Source organism: Erpetoichthys calabaricus, chromosome 8 (assembly GCF_900747795.2).
Source record: "Erpetoichthys calabaricus chromosome 8, fErpCal1.3, whole genome shotgun sequence".
Lineage (NCBI taxonomy): Eukaryota > Metazoa > Chordata > Cladistia > Polypteriformes > Polypteridae > Erpetoichthys > Erpetoichthys calabaricus.
The window spans coordinates 23,443,787-23,463,488 of NC_041401.2; the positions used below are offsets into that span (position 1 = coordinate 23,443,787).

At 41.9% G+C, this 19,702-nt stretch overlaps 1 protein-coding gene across 2 annotated transcripts in view; it reads right to left on the reverse strand.

Moving 5' to 3' along the window:
- cers6 (ceramide synthase 6) overlaps positions 1-19,702 on the reverse strand; it is a 215,348-nt gene that overhangs the window by 13,754 nt on the left and 181,892 nt on the right. For both annotated transcript variants that reach the window (XM_028806361.2, XM_028806360.2), the window contains exons 7-8: positions 19,172-19,300; positions 15,850-15,956 (exon numbers count right to left, since the gene is read on the reverse strand). In XM_028806361.2, coding sequence (XP_028662194.1) covers positions 15,850-15,956; positions 19,172-19,300 — 236 coding nt within the window. The remainder of the gene's footprint in view (positions 1-15,849; positions 15,957-19,171; positions 19,301-19,702) is intronic.

Here is a 19,702-nt window from a genome sequence, read left to right on the forward strand (position 1 = left end):
CTAAAGACTGTAAAATAAAATGAGGTGGAGTCGCAATTAAAGGAACATTCCAAAATGGGCAGCCATCTACCATATACTCGCGTATAAGTCGGGTCTCGAAACCCAAAAAATCAATCATAAAATCAGACCCCGATTTTTCAAAAATGCGACACTTAATTTTTACATCTTCTTGCGTCCTCCAATCTCGCATCAGTTCTGAACTCGAGTATCGAATTTTGTTGAGGCAGCGCAGTTACCAATTTCTTTCATTGCTTCAACGACATTTCATTTAAAATCAGCTTCATATTTTCTTCTGATCGAGCGTTCCATCATAGATAAGGGATGCTCTTACGATAAAGGTGCATGAGGGTGTGAGATACAAAAAACACAAATCAGACCAAACGTCGTTTTGGAATAGTTTGTGTACAGTAATCCCTCACTTATCGCGGGAGATAGGTTCCAAGGCCGACCGCGATAACTGAATTTCCGCGAAGTAGGGGCACCATATTTATTTAATTATTTAACGTGTATTTGGACGTTTTTAAACCCTCCCTGTATTGTTTACAACCCACCCTTTACTCTATTAATAACAGGGACAACTGCTAAGCAATATGAAATCGGTAGATAAGTTTACACTTACTGTATAGCGAAGTACACGTAGCTATATATGACGTGATGATGGTGATGAATATGCTGCGCAGTAAAAATGATGACGATGAAGGTGATAATCCCCTGAATGCAGTAGCAAGAGCACGTTAATGCTGAATGAGTGAGATGAGACTTCCTGGTTAATGCAGCACTCCGTCGCTGAGCCAATCAGCAGCACACAGGAACTTAACTGTGTGCTCTGATTGGGTAGCTTCTTAGCCATCCGCCAATAGCATCTCTTGTATGAAATCAACTGGGCAAACCAACTAAGGAAGCAAATACCAGAAGTAAAAAGACCCATTGTCCGCAGAAACCCGCGAAGCAGCGAAAAATCTGCGTTATATATTTAGATATGCTTACATATAAAATCCGCGAAGTCGTGAATCCGCGAAAAGTGAACCGCGAAGTAGCGAGGGATTACTGTATTACCGTGTGGCACACTAGAGAGACAGAGAGAGGTTAGGAGCACACGCTGATACAGCGCACTGACTCACCCACATAGAAAAAAAAGCCATGTGCTCCGTGGTTGCTCTCTCAGGTAGGCGTTAGCACACCGTAATCTCTTGGGTCAATAGCGTGAGTTTTCCGTATTTGACTTATAAGACCGACATTATAAAATACCAGAAATTATACTGTAAAATTAAGTCCTGACTTATCTGTGAATATATACGGTATTAATCTTGCCATAATGAAAGTCACTGGATATCGATTTGGACACAAAAGTTTTTGTCTTACTGTTGAAAATGTTATCTGCTCTACTTACTTACAGTATGTGTGCCTAGGCTTGCTTGTATTTAGTCAAATTTTAAGAGTTTTTCACTTTTACTAGTTATGTTAAACGTAATATGATCTCTCAAATATGGCTCCTTTCAAATGTAAACATTGTGATGGACGATATGCAGAGGCAGGTATCCTGGCAGGGAAGGAGGGTGCTTCCTTAAGGCCAGCCCTATGCCATTTCAAGAAACGGGACAAAGAACACTCTTCTTGGCCCAGAATAGAAGCAGAGGATGTTGGTGCAGGAGGAATACACAGGCATCCCGGCTGGGTTAGATCAAGGAACAATACCAAGCTGGGAGGCCTGTGTAATGGAAGGACTGGGGAGAACAATGGATTGCCTCCCTCAGAAAATTAGATGGCAGCTTCCGCCAATTGCAGCAGTGCCTCGGATTCCCACAGAGCACTACGGGACTTGAAGTTCTTTGTGTCAGCCCTGTTGGGAACCATGGGTGCCACCAGGGGGTACGGCAAAAATGAAAGAGCCATATGGCATGGGATTTCTGCCTAACCCGGAAGTGCTTGCAGGCCATGTAGGCGGAAGGGCAGAAGCACTTCCGGGTTAGCCAATATAAAAGGACTTGCCGCCCTCATCCAGGCAAGACAGAGTCGGGTAGGAGTGGACAAAGCTCATCTGGGAGGTGTCGAGGAGAAGAAGCGAAAGAGAATCTGTGGAGAGTTGTGGCGATTGTGCTTATGAACCCTTGTGAAAGGTAACAGTGCAAATAAATCAAATTTTATTTGAACGGGACTTGTCTCTGCGAAGTTGTGTCAGGGGTTTGGGGCACTCTGGTGCCTGTAGTGGTTCACAACATTCAAAGAAAGACAGAATTGTAGGTCAAGCACAAATACCTTTATATAATCAAAAATATGCCAGACTATTCTGTTTACACAGAAAAGACAGATAGACACACACTTCCATGCGTAGACGTTATATATTATATTATATATATATACAGTACTGTATATATATATATATATATATATATATATATATATATATATATATATATATACACATATATATATATATATATATATACACATATATATATATATATATATATACCCATATATATATATATATATATATATATATATATATACACTAGCCAACCCGCGGCGTACCATACGCCGCATAATCAGGCCGCTTTTTTAATGATTTTTAAGCACAGGGAAAAAATTAACATTTGAAAAATCCGGAGGAGAGGGGAAGGACGCCCATTACACCCCATCCGTCATGCTAGTCTGCTGATTTCTCGTTCAGTAACCTGTGAGTAGTGATGGGCGGGGTGAAGCCTCGCGAAGCATCAACACGTTTGAAGCAATTGTGTCGGAAATCGTATCGAAGCTTCGAAGCATTTGACACTCACCTCTCTAGGGACACCTCCTGGCCATTTTCATTAACGTTACAGAAACTTATGATACACTTCAATGACATCTGTTAAAAGTCGTATTGCTTTCATTTTTTCGTAGCTACAGACTGACAACGAAGAGAAGGGTTCGTCAGCAGCTTCTAGTGTCTGATGTCTAAAAAATATAAATATAACTAATGCCGACAGGCAGAATGCACTATACGATAGCAAGAGTTAAACAAAATAAGACGCCTCACCTCATGCATTCCCGGCTCTTTCAATTAGTATTTACTTTTGCACTGTATCATTATAATCGCTCCTGTTATTAGTATTATAATTAACCCTGATCTTTTCTTGAGATCACATTTAATAGCCTTAAATGTTTTGTTTGGTCTGTCTTAATTAAAACGGAGTAGACAGAAAATAAAGGTTTATCCCTGTACTTTGCCATGATATAGGTAAGCACATTTGAGAAAGAAAATGTGAAATCCTTAAATCACAGATGTCATTATTCGATCAAGTATTAAAATCTGCAGTGCTTCGAAAGCTCGACACAGTGTCGAAACCTTAGTACAGAACGGCCCATCACTACCTGTGAGTCACGTAGAGTTTTCATTGTTGTTTGCGATTCTGGCCGCTTTTCGCATACTGAGTTGTTCGGGAGTCACAGTTGAGAAACAGTTTTTAAATGTCTTTTAAGCACAGGGGAAAAAATGAACATGTGGCCCGGTGCATTGTTTAACTGCCTTGTGGCGCTGTAGTACTATGGCTGCTTTGCAGTAAGGAGACAATGGAAGATTGTGGGTTCACTTCCCGGTTCGTCCCTGTGTGGATAGCAAATTATCCGCGACAAACAAACTGTTTTACACGCTGCAAACCAATCCGCACCGCTTTTTCAATGTTTTTTAATCCTTCGAGTTGCTAATTAACTAACTAACACCCACCCACTCAGCTTGTGTGAAAAAAATGCGCCCGTTCTTTCATGATTTTGTTGCAGCCTATCAAAGACTTGGTGATCATGTTTTGTAGACTCAATATATATTGGCTTTTCACTCAGCGCGAGGGCGCACATTCATCTCGGATTATTACATCTTGCTAGACTAATCTGCTACACGGCTGCGTTTGAAAAACCGACTTATCCCGGATGAGTTTCACCGGCATTAATGATTAGGAATCTGGTTGGAACAAAACCCTGCAGCCACAGGGGTTCACCAGGACCGAGTTTGGCAAACACTGCTGAACAGAGACGAAACCGACTCAGGTGAGGAGTGGGGGTGGGCAAAGTAGTTGGAGCTATTGATTATTCAGTGTTGTTTGCCTGGGTGTCTGATCTGCTCAACAGGATTATAAATAAAAGGAAAACAATGTGAAGGCAATGTCACAGGTGATCCTGTGGTATAGCGGGTCCACAGCTCCCCTTCAAAAGCCCATTTTTAAATAAATAATCATCGCACTCACCATGTAGACTCGTGCTGCGGGCATTTCTCCCCTGTGCAGTGTGTGAGCGAGTGAGGAGAGAGAGAGAAAGCCGGTACGTTAGAGTGAGCGAGAGCAGGTTCGAAGGCAATGTGTTCCTGTGGTATAGCGGGTCCATAGCTCACATTCAAAAGGCCATTTTTAATCAGGCGACTGACAGTAGTGGAGTCAGGCACAGAGAAGGTCAGCTGCAGAGAGAGCGTCTCGACTGTTGCAGGGCCTGAAGCAGGTGAGACGCTAATGAAAAAGAGGCACAGGGCTTATTGATTTTTAAAGACTGCTTCCTTCATTGTGTTTTAACTTCAGTTTTAAAGGATTGCGCGGCTCTCTCTTGCGCTGCCTGTGTGTGCCTCTGTCTCTCTGTGGCGCTGCCTCTGTGTGTGTGCATGGCTCTCTCTCATGCGCTGCCTGTGTGTGCGCTTGTCTCTCTCTCTCTGGCGTTGCCTCTGTGTGTGTGTGCGTCTCTCTCTCGCGCGCTGCCTGTGTATGCCTCTGTGTGTGTGTGTGCGCGCACGGCTCTCTCTCTTGCGCTGCCTCTGTGTGAACCAAGATTCCACTGAGGTTGACTAATGAAAAGTCAACGTAGCTCAGAGCTGCAAGTGGAATGTGGCACAGACAAACAGAAATGACGGCATGTTTATCGAGGCGTCGCGTCCGAGTTGGTGGGCGTGACTGTGATTTTTTCGTTGTATCCAATGGTCTAAGAGTTGGTGGGCATGGCTCCTTCCTGCGTGCGCCATTGGCGTCTTACTTGTTGGCGGTTTAGTGAATCCACGCCCCTTCCGGCGTGCTTTCCATGGTCGGCTACTTGTCTCCTTGCTTAGTGAATTATATATATAGATACACACACATATATATATATATATATATATATATATATATATAGCAATAAGGTGCACAGACTAACACGGAGGCACGTGTAAAAACAAAATACAGACTTTATTTTCTTCACCTGTGGGGCACATCTTCTCCATGAACCCCACAAGCACAACACAGTCCAAAACGTCGTGGCAGAGTGGTGTCTCTGAGGATAGGGATCTGCACTGGCAATCAGAAGGTTGCCGGTTCAAATCCCATAAATGCCAATAGGGACTCTGCTCTGTTGGGCCCTTGAGCAAGGCACTTAACCTGCAGTTGCTGAGCACTTTGAGTAGGGAGAAAAGCGCTAATTAAATGCAAAGAATTATTATTATTATTAAAAAAGCACAAGCAAAAACACAACACTCCCTTCTGGCACCACCACTCCTCTCATCAAGCTTCGTCCTCCTCCTCCCAACTCTGGCCACTGAGTGGTGGTTGTTAGCCCCTTTTATAGCCCACCTGGAAGTGCTCCAGGTGCTTGATCACCTGTTTCCGGGTTGCACATCCGGGTGGGGCTGAAGACTTCTCCAGCTGGTCTCAGGGACCTATGCAGCGCCCCCTGGCGGCCACCCCAGATCCCAACAGGGCTGTGGAGAACTCCATCTCCCATGCAGCCCTGCGGGAAGCTGAGGCACCACCATCAGCCAGGGAGGCTGCCACCAAGTGTCCCGGGGGAGGTACTGAGTAACCCATGGTTGCTCCCACAGAGCATACGTCGAAGGGGTGTCCCGGCCAGTCATGGAACCTGGCCGTCCGCCACAATATACATTACATATATATATATATATATATATACAGTAATCCCTCCTCCATCGCGGGGGTTGCGTTCCAGAGCCACCCGCGAAATAGGAAAATCCGCGAAGTAGAAACCATATGTTTATATGGTTATTTTTAGAATGTCATGCTTGGGTCACAGATTTGCGCAGAAACACAGGAGGTTGTAGAGAGACAGGAACGTTATTCAAACACTGCAAACAAACATTTGTCTCTTTTTCAAAAGTTTAAACTGTGCTCCATGACAAGACAGAGATGACAGTTCTGTCTCACAATTAAAAGAATGCAAACATATCTTCCTTTTCAAAGGAGTGCAAAGCAAGCAGTCAAAAAAAAAAATCAATAGGGCTTTTTGGCTTTTAAGTATGCGAAGCACCGCCGGTACAAAGCTGTTGAAGGCGGCAGCTCACACCCCCTCTGTCAGGAGCATGAAGAGAGAGAGAGAGAGAGAGCCACAGAAAAACAAAGTCAAAAATCAATACGTGCCCTTTGAGCTTTTAAGTACGCGAAGCACCGTACAGCATGTCCTTCAGGAAGCAGCTGCACACAGCCCCCCTGCTCACACACCCCTACGTCAGCGCAAGAGAGAGAGAGAGAGAGAGGAAAGTAAGCTGGATAGCTTCTCAGCCATCTGCCAATAGCGTCCCTTGTATGAAATCAACTGGGCAAACCAACTGAGGAAGCATGTACCAGAAATTAAAAGACCTATTGTCCGCAGAAACCCGCGAAGCAGCGAAAAATCCGCGATATATATTTAAATATGCTTACATATAAAATCCGCGATGGAGTGAAGCCACGAAAGGCGAAGCGCGATATAGCGAGGGATCACTGTATATATATATATACTGTATATAATATATATATATATATATATATATATATATATATATATATATATATATATATATATATATATATATATGTATATATATATATATATACATATACATATTTATCCCGGCCAGCACCCCCAGGCCGCTAGATGGAGCCCTCCCTGTGGCATGGGAGTGCCCCAAAGACCAGCAGGGAATTATGGACAGTGGAGTTTTTATTCCCAACCCTGCTGGACACCATGGGGCCCACCAGAGGATGCTGCAGGGAGGCTCAAGGACTTATGCATGCCCTATAACCCGGAAACACGTCATGATCATATGACCAGAAGGAACAATGTGTTTCTGGGTTGAAGAAAAGGACTTTCAATCTGACCCGGAAGTGATAAGGACTCATGGACTGCTGGGCTGGAGCCACTTCCGTGTTGGAGAGTATAAATGGACTATGGGAAAGCCCAGACGCTGAGCTGAGCTGGGAGGTAGGGTGGCAAAGTGTCTGTGAGAGGAGGATTGGTGTTGTATTTGGATTATTGATTTGTATGAATAGTGTGGAGTGGAGGGTGCTTTGTGCACATTTTTATTATATAATAAATAATAACTGTACTTTTACTGGGTGTTTGGAGTGGTACCTGGGGGTTCAAGGGAGCACTAATATGCTCTACTGCTACAATATATATATATATATATATATATATATATATATATATATATATATATATATATATATATATATATATATATATATATATATATATATATAGGGGCGGCACGGTGGCGCAGTGGGTAGCGCTTCTGCCTCGCAGTTGGGAGACCTGGGGACCTGGGTTCGCTTCCCGCATCCTCCCTGTGTGGAGTTTGCATGTTCTCCCCGTGTCTGCGTGGGTTTCCTCCCACAGTCCAAAGACATGCAGGTTAGGTGGATTGGCGATTCTAAATTGGCCCTATTGTGTGCTTGGTGTGTGGGTGTGTTTGTGTGTGTCCTGCGGTGGGTTGGCACCCTGCCTGGGATTGGTTCCTGCCTTGTGCCCTGTGTTGGCTGGGATTGGCTCCAGCAGACCCCCATGACCCTGTGTTCGGGTTCAGCGGGTTGGAAAATGGATGGATGGATACATTATATATATATATATATATATATATATATATATATATATATATATATATATATATATATAGTGAGGGATGGCCGGGACACATCCTAAATGGAAGAACGGCAGGGGTATCTTATGAAGGGCATTATCTCTCCCAATCTGTTATTTGGGGTTTTAATGGCATCTCAGATTCCAACAGGGCTGCATGGGAAGTGGTATTTGTCAGCTCAGCCCTGTTTGGTTCTGGGGGTGCTGCCAGGGGGTGCTGCAGGAACTGTTGAGCTCTTTTATATGGGGCTCCAACCTTACCCGGAAGTGCTCCCAGGACACAATTATGCAACACCGGAAGTACTCTCAGGATTCTGAATATAAGGAGCCACCTGCCTTCATTTGAGGAGCCAAAGTCGGAGGAAGAGGATGAAACTTGCCAGGAGGAGAGGAGACAGAAGAGAATGATGAGAAGAAAGAAGGCAGAGTGTTATAGTGTATGCTGGAAACGAAGGAAAGGAAACGAAGGAACAAAGGAAAAGTGTTTCCCTCTTATAAATAAAATGTGTGTAGCGCTGCACTTGTGCCTGCTGTCTGTTGTGTTGGGAGTTTAGGAGCTGGAGTGCCTTCTGGTGGTCAATTTATATAGTTAAGGTTTCAAACCCCAGAAACTGTGGTTTCAAAATTTGATACTGAATCTGTGTGACCCTGAGCAGGTCACTTCATCTCCCTCCACTCCAATTGGAAAAACCAAAAGAAATGTAACCAACTGTATCTTAAAAGTTGTAACTTGCCTTGGACAGACAGACAGACAGACAGACAGACAGACAGACAGACAGACAGACAGACAGACAGACAGACAGACAGACAGACAGATAGATAGATAGATAGATAGATAGATAGATAGATAGATAGATAGATAGATAGATAGATATTTTATTAATCCCAAGGGGAAATTCACATAAATCTATACTAATTAATAAAAGGCAAAGCCTTCACTGACTGACTGACTGACTGACTGACTGACTGACTCATCACTAATTCTGCAACTTCCCGTGTAGGTGGAAGGCTGAAATTTGGCAGGCTGATTCCTTACAGCTTACTTACAAAAGTTAGGCAGGTTTCATTTCGAAATTCAACGCGTAATGGTCATAACTGGAACCTCTTTTTTCACAATATACTGTAATGGACGGCAGCTCGATGGCCGTGGGAGGAGGAGTTGAGTGTCACGTCATCACGCCTCCCACGTAATCACGTGAAAAGACTGTGAACGCAGTAGGGACAAATGAAGGAGGAGCCGCAAACAGCGAAGAACAAAAAATTTATTAAACAATTGAGAAGGGAGCAAAACAATAAGAAACGAGCGAGTGAAGCATACAAGCATGTTCATAAGGGAAACAAAGCACGGTGTAAAACGTAAGTTTAAATTAAGTTTATAGAAACGCTCCCGCTGCAGATTGCAATAACATATTCGCGAGATAAAAGTTTAATGAGAAGACACGAGGTATAAACGAACCACACGCCGTAGCGCAACGTTAGGGGCAACAGTTTCAACCATTCTATGATCTGCTTCTCGCAACTGAAAGACGGCACATGGCGGATGTTAGCCGACTTGCTGACCGCAACGTTAGGGGCTTCAACTCTGGCGCTGACGATAGAGATTCGATTCCCGAGAGGGGATGCAGTGAGTGTGTATGCCTGATGAGCCTAGAATTAGGGAGAAACACGTGTCGCATACTCTTTGCATTATTTGAAAGTAAACTATTAAAACCATTCTATGATCAGCTTCTGGGAACAGAAAGAGGGCACGTGGCGGATGTAAGGCGACTTCCTGACCAACCACAAGCGTAACCTGGCAGGTAACCATCCATACAGTCAGATTGTGATTCAGAAAACGAATGCCATGAATGTAATTACCACGATCTACATACTGTCAAATAAACGAAACACACGCCGTAGCACGACAGCTGTGAAAAGCGAGGTTCACAAAAAAACAGATCCTTAACAAATTGTTATTGGTATATTTTCGATCCGTTTAAAAAGGTTTTATTTTCTTCTTAAAAAATTAAAAGCAGTACTTTGCCGCAACGAAGCGCGAGAATTTGGCTATATATATCTGCTTCTCACAATTAAAAGAGGGCACGTGGCGGATTTTAGACGACTTCATGACCAAACATAAGTGTTACCTGCCAGGTAGGGTTACCACTTTTAATACAAAAAAATAAGGGACGCATACTGCAGCGGGTGCCACATCCCAGTGCCAACACTTTGCAGACTCTACTTAAAAGACCTGCCCTCCTCACTGGACAGTTAAAAAGACCAATCAAACTAACGATGACATCAAGTATTACCCAATCAAAAGTAGGAAAGGAGGCATCTTCATAAAATGCGTGTGGGATGATTTGCATGAGACGCTGCTTTAAAAAAAATGATAAAAAAAATACGGGACAAATCCCGTCCCGTATTGATTCAAAATGGGACGCGCAATTTCATTCTCAAATACGGGACGATTCCGTATTTTAAAGGACGGGTGGCAACCCTACAGTGCCAGGTAACCACCCATACAATCAGATTGTGATTCAGACTAGGAATGCAATGAATGTAATTACCCCGATCTACATACAAGGCGAAAGTCTTGCAACATTCAAAGATGATGGTTTGGGATAAGTACACCATAGAACATAAAAGAGCTTATGAAGCCTTGAACCGAAAAAAGCAAGATCTCAGAGATCGTAAAAAAAAAAAAATAGGAGGTAATGTCGTTTTACTCGCTGTAGATTTTAGTCAAACATTACCAGCTATTTCACGAGGGAGACCAGCAGATGAACTCAACGTGTGTTTAAAATCCATGCTTCTCCCACGCTCGGTTATATGTCGCGTGTTCTCGGGTAGGTACACCAAAAAATGTATACATTTAAGCATGTAATGGGCAAACAAAAAATGAGGTATACCCGAAGGCACTGCAGTAGTACTTAATGTAACTTTACTTCTTAAATGTTAATGTTTTACTGTTTAATAATTTATACGCTTCTTATATGTTGTTCAAATTCTTTTATCAAAATACCAGTGACAGCGCAATGCACGATAACATGGAGTGAATACACCATACGCATCCGCCCACGGCCGCCCTGGTGTGAGTGTTGCTCATATATATATATATGACAGCAACACTCATAACAATGACAACACAATTACATTTATATATATATATGTAGATATGTATATATATGTGTATATATATGTAGATATGTAAATATTTATGTATATATGTGTCTGTGTATATATATATATATATATATATATATATATATATATATATATATATATATATATATATATATATATTTATATATATATATATATATATATATATACAGTGCATCCAGAAAGTATTCCCAGCGCATCACTTTTTCCACATTTTGTTATGTTACAGCCTTATTCCAAAATGGATTAAATTCATTTTTTTCCTCAGAATTCTGCACACAACACCCCATAATGACAACGTGAAAAAAGTTTACTTGAGATTTTTGCAAATTTATTATAAATAAAAAAACTGAGAAATCCCATGTACATAAGTATTCACAGCCTTTGCTCAATACTTTGTCGATGCACCTTTGGCAGCAATTACAGCCTCAAGTCTTTTTGAATATGATGCCACAAGCTTGGCACACCTATCCTTGGCCAGTTTCGCCCATTCCTCTTTGCAGCACCTCTCAAGCTCCATCAGGTTGGATAGGAAGCGTCGGTGCACAGCCATTTTAAGATCTCTCCAGAGATGTTCAATCAGATTCAAGTCTGGGCTCTGGCTGGGCCACTCAAGGACATTCACAGAGTTGTCCTGAAGCCACTCCTTTGATATCATGGCTGCGTGCTTAGGGTCGTTGTCCTGCTGAAAGATGAACCGTTGTCCCAGTCTGAGGTCAAGAACGCTCTGGAGCAGGTTTTCATCCAGGATGTCTCTGTACATTGCTGCAGTCATCTTTCCCTTTATCCTAACTAGTCTCCCAGTCCATGCCGCTGAAAAACATCCCCACAGCATGATGCTGCCACCACCATGCTTCACTATAGGGATGGTATTGGCCTGGTGATGAGCGGTGCCTGGTTTCCTCCAAACGTGACACCTGGCATTCACACCAAAAAGTTCAATCTTTATGTCACCAGACAATTTTCTTTCTCATGGTCTGAGTGTCCTTCAGGTGCCTTTTGGCAAACTCCAGGCGGGCTGCCATGTGCCTTTTACTAAGGAGTGGCTTCCGTCTGGCCACCCTACCATACAGGCCTGATTGGTGGATTGCTGCAGAGAAGGTTGTCCTTCTGGAAGGTCCTCCTCTCTCCACAGAGGACCTCTGGAGCTCTGACAGAGTGACCATCGGGTTCTTGGTCACCTCCCTGACTAAGGCCCTTCTCCCCCGATCGCTCAGTTTAGATGGCCGGCCAGCTCTAGGAAGAGTCCTGGTGGTTTCGAACTTCTTCCACTTATGGACGATGGAGGCCACTGTGCTCATTGGGACCTGCAAAGCAGCAGAAATTTTTCTGTAACCTTCCCTAGATTTTGTGCCTCGAGACAATCCTGTCTCGGAGGTCTACAGACAATTCCTTTGACTTCATGCTTGGTTTGTGCTCTGACATGAACTGTCAACTGTGGGACTTTATATAGACAGGTGTGTGCCTTTCCAAATCATGTCCAGTCAACTGAATTTACCACAGGTGGACTCCAATGAAGCTGCAGAAACATCTCAAGGATGATCAGGGGAAACAGGATGCACCTGAGCTCAATTTGGAGCTTCATGCCAAAGGCTGTGAATACTTATGTACATGTGCTTTCTCAATTTTTTTATTTTTAGTAAATTTGCAAAAACAAAAAAAAAAAAATGTGTGTGTGTATGTATGTGTATATATATATGTTGATATGTGTATATATATATATATATATATGTATATATATGTGGATGTGTATATGTATATATATATATATGTATATATGTGTATATGTAGATATGTATATATGTATATGTATATATATGTTTATATGTGTATATGTGTATATTATATATATAAAAGACAGCAACACTCATAACAATGACAACACAATTACATTGACAATCATGTTACGTTATTTTTAAAATGTTTCCTTTTCTTTTTCATAACCTCTTTAACACACTACTTCTCCGCTGCGAAGCGCGGGTATTTTGCTATTTATCTCTTTATATAAAGGAGAGTTGGGATCCGAGAGACTGTGTTTGTGTGTTTGTGGAGGGATGGAGAGTTAAGGCGGGTGTTGGAGTCACGTGATCATCTCCCCTCCCATTCACCTCATTTCATTCACTTAATTTCGCTCCGAGCTGAGCTCCGCAGCTGGTGCGGTCTTGCTGTTCTTGATTTGCTTTTCACATCGCCAAGTATACGTTGCATGCTCAAGAGTAAACTCAGCGCACAACTTGGTCATATTACAACCGGAGGGGCAAACTGACAACATGGTATACAAAGAGATCCTTAACAAATAATTATTGGTGTAATTTCCCTCAGTTTATTATTTAAAATTTTAAAGCAGTACTTCGCCGCTGCGAAGAGCGGGTATTTTGCTAGTAAAGGATAAAGGCATCAGTGAAATAAAAATAATAATAACTTCATTGACAATCTGCTCCGTGTTTATTTTAGAACAGCAGAAGGCGAAAGTAGTTACCAAATTGGCCAATAAGAGTCGTAGGGGTCTCCTTAGAGTCCGAGGAGGAGGTGTGCGTCAGGCTACAGTGTAGGTATGGTGTAGGCTCGATGTGGAAGTATTAATTAACTAAAGATGAGTTGTTCTGCTTCTTTAGTAGTCAAAATATTAAATTGTAATTGTATAGATGTTCTATCAGACAGTTGTGGCGAGCGCACTCTTCTACGCAGTGGTGTGCTGGGGAGGCAGCATTAAGAGGAAAGACGCCTCATGCCTGGACAAACTGGTGAGGAATGCAAGCTCTATTGTTGGCATGGAGCTGGACAGTTTAACATCTGTGGCAGAGCGAAGGGCGCTCAGCAGGCTCCTATCAATTATGGAGAATCCACTGCATCCATTTAATAGTATCATCTCCAGACAGAAGAGCAGCTTCAGCGACAGACTGCTGTCACTGTCCTGCTCCACTGACAGATTGAGGAGATCGTTCCTCCCCCAAACTATGCGACTCTTTAATTCCACCCGGGGGGGTAAACATTAACATTTAACATTATACATAGTTATTGTCTGTTTTTCACCTGCATTATTATCATTCTTTAATTTAATATTATTTATTGTATCAGTATGCTGCTGCTGAAGAATGTGAATTTCCCATTGGGATTAATAAAGTATCTATCTATCTATCTATCTATCTATCTATCTATCTATCTATCTATCTATCTATCTATCTATCTATCTATCTATCTATCTATCTATCTATCTATCTATCTATCTATCTATCTATCTATCTATCTATCTATCTATCTATCTATCTATCTATCTAGTCAACATTTATCCTAGGGTGATTTTGCCGTGTTCCTAATCAGTTCTGGATGCTATCATTATACTGAAGATCAATGATTGTTTAAGTCAAGTTGTTTTGTAAAGTTAATATTAACACCCATGTAGTACTAACTGTATACTGCTGTATACAAAGACTCAGCCAATTCCATCCTTTGGAGCAAATCAAATGTGCAGAAAACTGTAATCAGAAAGCTGACGTTTGGTGCAGCGATCATCATTGCTATATCAGCATGAGGACGTCACGTTCATTCATGGTTGTGGTTCCTTCTATGTGAAGAATGAGTGTCCTTCTAATGTCTCGTGTACAATTCTAAGGGATGCCTTTAGGTCCCAGTGAATCAATAATTCTTTACTTCATATAGTATTTTTTATAATGCCCATCATTACAAGAAGCTTAACAATAAACATCGCCAGTTCCAAGAATCTTCCAAGGCTGATTTTTCACCCTGTGTCTGTTATGGTCATACTAGGGTCCTGCTTACCGAGGTTCCTGGAGCTGTGCCTATTATTGTGAGTCCATAAAGAATGAAGGTTTATACTAACATAAGTAAGTTATCATAAGGTCATGCAGGACTTTTTAAAATTTAGCAAAGCTAAGTATGATGACTGGCAGATAAGCCGTCAGTAAAAAGTGGGAATGTGCTTTCTGTTTTTTTTTACTCCCTTAGAGGGGAAGAAATGTCACCTCTTATCTCTTCCCGTCCTCTCAGTCCTTTCTTTCTCTCCTTCGTCTGAACGATTTAATCAGCTTCAACCACGTGGAAAATACTGCAATCTCAGATAAACCACATGGTTCTTGACATTTCAGTAAAGCGTCTTGCACAAATTTAGTCCCCAGTGTAGAAGCCTGAATACAATACAGATGGCACACTAGCCTGACACTGCATCTGCTGATCTGTACATCCGTTATCTAAGCCACTTCATCTAATTTAAGGCAGACGATTATCATAGCAGCACTGGGTGGAAGGCAGCAGCCAACCCTTGATGGATTAATGCAAAGCAAGCAATCAATAAATAAAGAAATAAAAGGACTTCAGTCGACTGCCTTCCTTACAAAAAAAAAAAAGAAAGAAAAATGAATAAAAGAACTGCATCTGTGCATATTTACAGTGTGATTATAAAGGCGCTATATAAATAAAATGCATTATTATTTTTATTATTATTATTAGTCAGTCAGTCATTTTCCAAACAGCTATATCCTAACAATGGGTCACGGGGGAGCCAATTCCAGCCAGCACAGGGCACAAGGCAGGAACAAACCCTGGGCAGGGTGCCAGCCCACCACAGGGCACACACACACCAAGTACACACTAGGGACAATTTAGGATCGCCAATGCACCTAACCTGCATGTCTTTGGACTGTGGGAGGAAACCCACGCAGACACGGGGAGAACATGCAAACTCCGCACAGGGAGGACCAGGGAAACGAACCCAGGTCTCCTTACTGTGAGGCACCGTGCCACCCTATTATTATTATTACATTCAAGGACACAAACAAAACCAGTAAAGCAAAGCAGATCATTCAAAAGCATGCAATTATATAAGAAAATCTTAATTTAAAATTCACTTACCAAATTGGATAAATGCCAAGTCTGGTGATAATGAAGACTAAGGCAAACATGACAAATAAAACGTCACAGAGTCTTTGACACTTAGCATAGTTTGCCATTTTAGCTGCCTGCAAGTAAAGTAAAACATATTTACATGGTGTACATGTATTGTAAATCTCTCTCTCTAAATACAGTATAGATTTGCATATACATAAATTTACATATATATGTACTGTATATATATTTATAGATATATACTGTATACAGTATGTGGGTAAATCAAAATGTAAAGGCAAATTGAAAATCACACAGTTTCCGTAACAGAAAGAAGCTGATGCAATATAACACATTCATGGTGGCTTATGGGTAGTCTGAGCATGCACAGTACAGCATTCTGTCATTAGTCCAGTTGAAACTAAAATCAAATGAAAATGGATGCTCTGATGTTGGATTGTACCATTGTTGAACAATGACAATGTACAACGCACTGTGCTATCCTTAGAGAAACACTGAAACCTGCAAATCACAGCAAAAGAAGAGGGATACTGTCAAAAACAGTTTTACTGCTCCATGACAAAGCACATCCCCATGCGACTAGCTGTAACAGTGCAGGCAGTTTGAACATCTTCCACATCCCCCTTACAGCCCTGATCTAGCGCTATGAGACATCTTCACATCTTCAGTCCACTTAAAGACTCGCAGGTTCTTCTCTGATGATGAGGTTAAGGAAGAGGTACAGACATGGACTCAGGAGTAGCTGAAAAGCTTCTTCTCCCAAGGAATGAAGAAGTTAGTGGAATGAATGATACAAGAACTGCGGTGGGTTGGCACCCTGCCCAGGATTGTTTCCTGCCTTGTGCCCTGTGTTGGCTGGGATTGGCTCCAGCAGACCCTTCGTGACCCTGTTCGGATTCAGCGGGTTGGACAATGGATGGATGGATGGATGATACAAGAAGTGCATCGACCTACAGGGAGACTGTGTGGAGAAGGGAAAGAACTGTTATGTCTATCTAATCGCGGGTTGCCTTTACTTTTTGATCCTCCCTTATATACAGTATATACAGTTAGGTCCATAAATATTTGGACAGAGACAACTTTTTTCTAATTTTGGTTCTGTACATTACCACAATGAATTTTAAATGAAACAACTCAGATGCAGTTGAAGTGCAGACTTTCAGCTTTAATTCAGTGGGGTGAACAAAACGATTGCATAAAAATGTGAGGCAACTAAAGTCATTTTTTTAACACAATCCCTTCATTTCAGGGGCTCAAAAGTAATTGGACAAATTAAATAACTGGAAATAAAATGTTCATTTCTAATACTTGGTCGAAAACCCTTTGCTGGCAATGACAGCCTGAAGTCTTGAACTCCTGGACATCACCAGATGTTGGGTTTCCTCCTTTTTAATGCTCTGCCAGGCCTTTACTGCAGCGGCTTTCAGTTGCTGTTTGTTTGTGGGCCTTTCTGTCTGAAGTTTAGTCTTCAACAAGTGAAATGCCTGCTCAATTGGGTTAAGATCAGGTGACTGACTTGGCCATTCAAGAATTTTCCACTTCTTTGCTTTAATAAACTCCTGGGTTGCTTTGGCTGTATGTTTTGGGTCATTGTCCATCTGTATCATGAAACGCCGCACAATCAGTTTGACTGCATTTAGCTGGATTTGAGTAGACAGTATGTCTCTGAACACCTCAGAATTCCTTCGGCTGCTTCTGTCCTGTGTCACATCATCAATAAACACGAGTGTCCCAGTGCCACTGGCAGCCATGCACGCCCAAGCCATCACACTGCCTCCACCGTGTTTTACAGATGATGTGGTATGCTTTGGATAATGAGCTGTTCCACGTCTTCTCCATACTTTTTTCTTGCCATCATTCTGGTAGAGGTTGATCTTGGTTTCATCTGTCCAAAGAATGTTTTTCCAGAACTGTGCTGGCTTTTTTAGATGTTCTTTAGCAAAGCCCAATCTAGCCTTTCTATTCTTGAGGCTTATGAGTGGCTTGCACCTTGCAGTGTACCCTCTGTATTTACTTTCATGCAGTCTTCTCTTTATGGTAGACTTGGATATCGATACGCCTACCCCCTGGAGAGTGCTGTTCACTTGGTTGGCTGTTGTGAAGGGGTTTCTCTTCACCATGGAAATGATTCTGCGATCATCCACCACTGTTGTCTTCTGTGGACGTCCAGGTCTTTTTGTGTTGCTGAGTTTACCAGTGCTTGCTTTCTTTCTCAGGATGTACCAAACTGTAGATTTTGCCACTCGTAATATTGTAGCAATTTCTCAGATGGGTTTTTTTCTGATTTCGCAGCTTAAGGATGGCTTCTTTCACCTGCATGGAGAGCTCCTTTGACCGCATGTTGTCTGTTCACAGCAAAATCTTCCACATGCAAGCACCACACCTCAAATCAACTCCAGGCATTTTATCTGCTTAATTGATAAGGACATAACGACGGACTTGCCCACACCTGCCCATGAAATAGCCTTTGAGTCAATTGTCCAATTACTTTTGAGCCCCTGAAATGAAGGGATTGTGTTCAAAAAATGCTTTAGTTGCCTCACATTTTTATGCAATCGTTTTGTTCACCCCACTGAATTAAAGCTGAAAGTCTGCACTTCAACTGCATCGGAGTTGTCTCATTTAAAATTCATTGTGGTAACGTACAGAACCAAAATTAGAAAAAAGTTGTCTCTGTCCAAATATTTATGGACCTAACTGTATATACACACACAGACACAAGAAGATTGGCTTGATTTCCAGAGTTAAGGATGGCATGCTTCCAGACTTAAGTTTTATCTTCTGGTCCTTAACTAAAAGTATTTCTGTGAAGTGCAGAAGAACACAGAGTGCTGGAGGTCAGATCCTATTCCAGCAGCATCAGGAGTAAGCCAAATAGCTTCCTTGGAAGGGGCTTCAGTTCATTGCAGAATATACAAAATGTACAGTATATGTTCACTCCTTTACTTGGCCAAATCACTTATTCAAATACAGGTTGGTGAAAACAAGAGTCCAATTCAACAGCATTGGGTAAAGACAAGAACCAGGGTTGGATGGACTGCCAGTCTAGAACATGGTAGCTCACGCTTATAGTGTTCAGTTAATCTAACCAAATCTTATGGCGTGCAAGTTTGGCCTAGGCCAAACATGGCTCCATCATCTACATGATCAGAAACCCTAGCAGGTTTACTTCACCTGTTAAATTAGCAAACAACACAAAGCAGAATGGCTACAGTAAGTATCCAAAAAGTCAATAATTGTTAAGAATCAAAACCAATACACGTGAAGTGACAAACATTTAATAAATCACACATGAAGGTAACAAGACAACTGTGATGGCCTACTGTACCTCCAGAAGAATGTCCGCTGCGTCATGAAGGCACATAACCAGAGTTCCCACCCGGACCATGTTGTTCACGTAGGAGAAGGTCATCAGGGAGACTGTGGCAATGTGATGCATAAACATAATTAAAAAATCCTAAACAAAAAAAGGGGGAAAAAACAGACAATAAAAATGAACCCTAAACTTAAGAAAATGGCAGACAGTCCACTACAGGTACAAGACAACAGGCTGCGCTGATGTTCATAAACCAGATAAAAAGGCATCCTCTCTCTGACACACCAACACTGACGACTTTCAGCCAAAAAATTATTTAGCAGAAGTAGGTCAAGAAACACTACGGGGGGCTCCTTTATACCAACAGCAATATGTCTGCATAACGCCTCATTGGGACTGAGACTGCCAAGTTGGAAAATTTCTTTCTTTTGAATTTTCCTGCTTTATAATCATTCCAGTGTGCGTTCAGACCAAAGTATGTGTGCGGGTGTGTGTGGTTATTTACTTACTTATCTACCTATTTATGTGTTTATTTATTTAAAG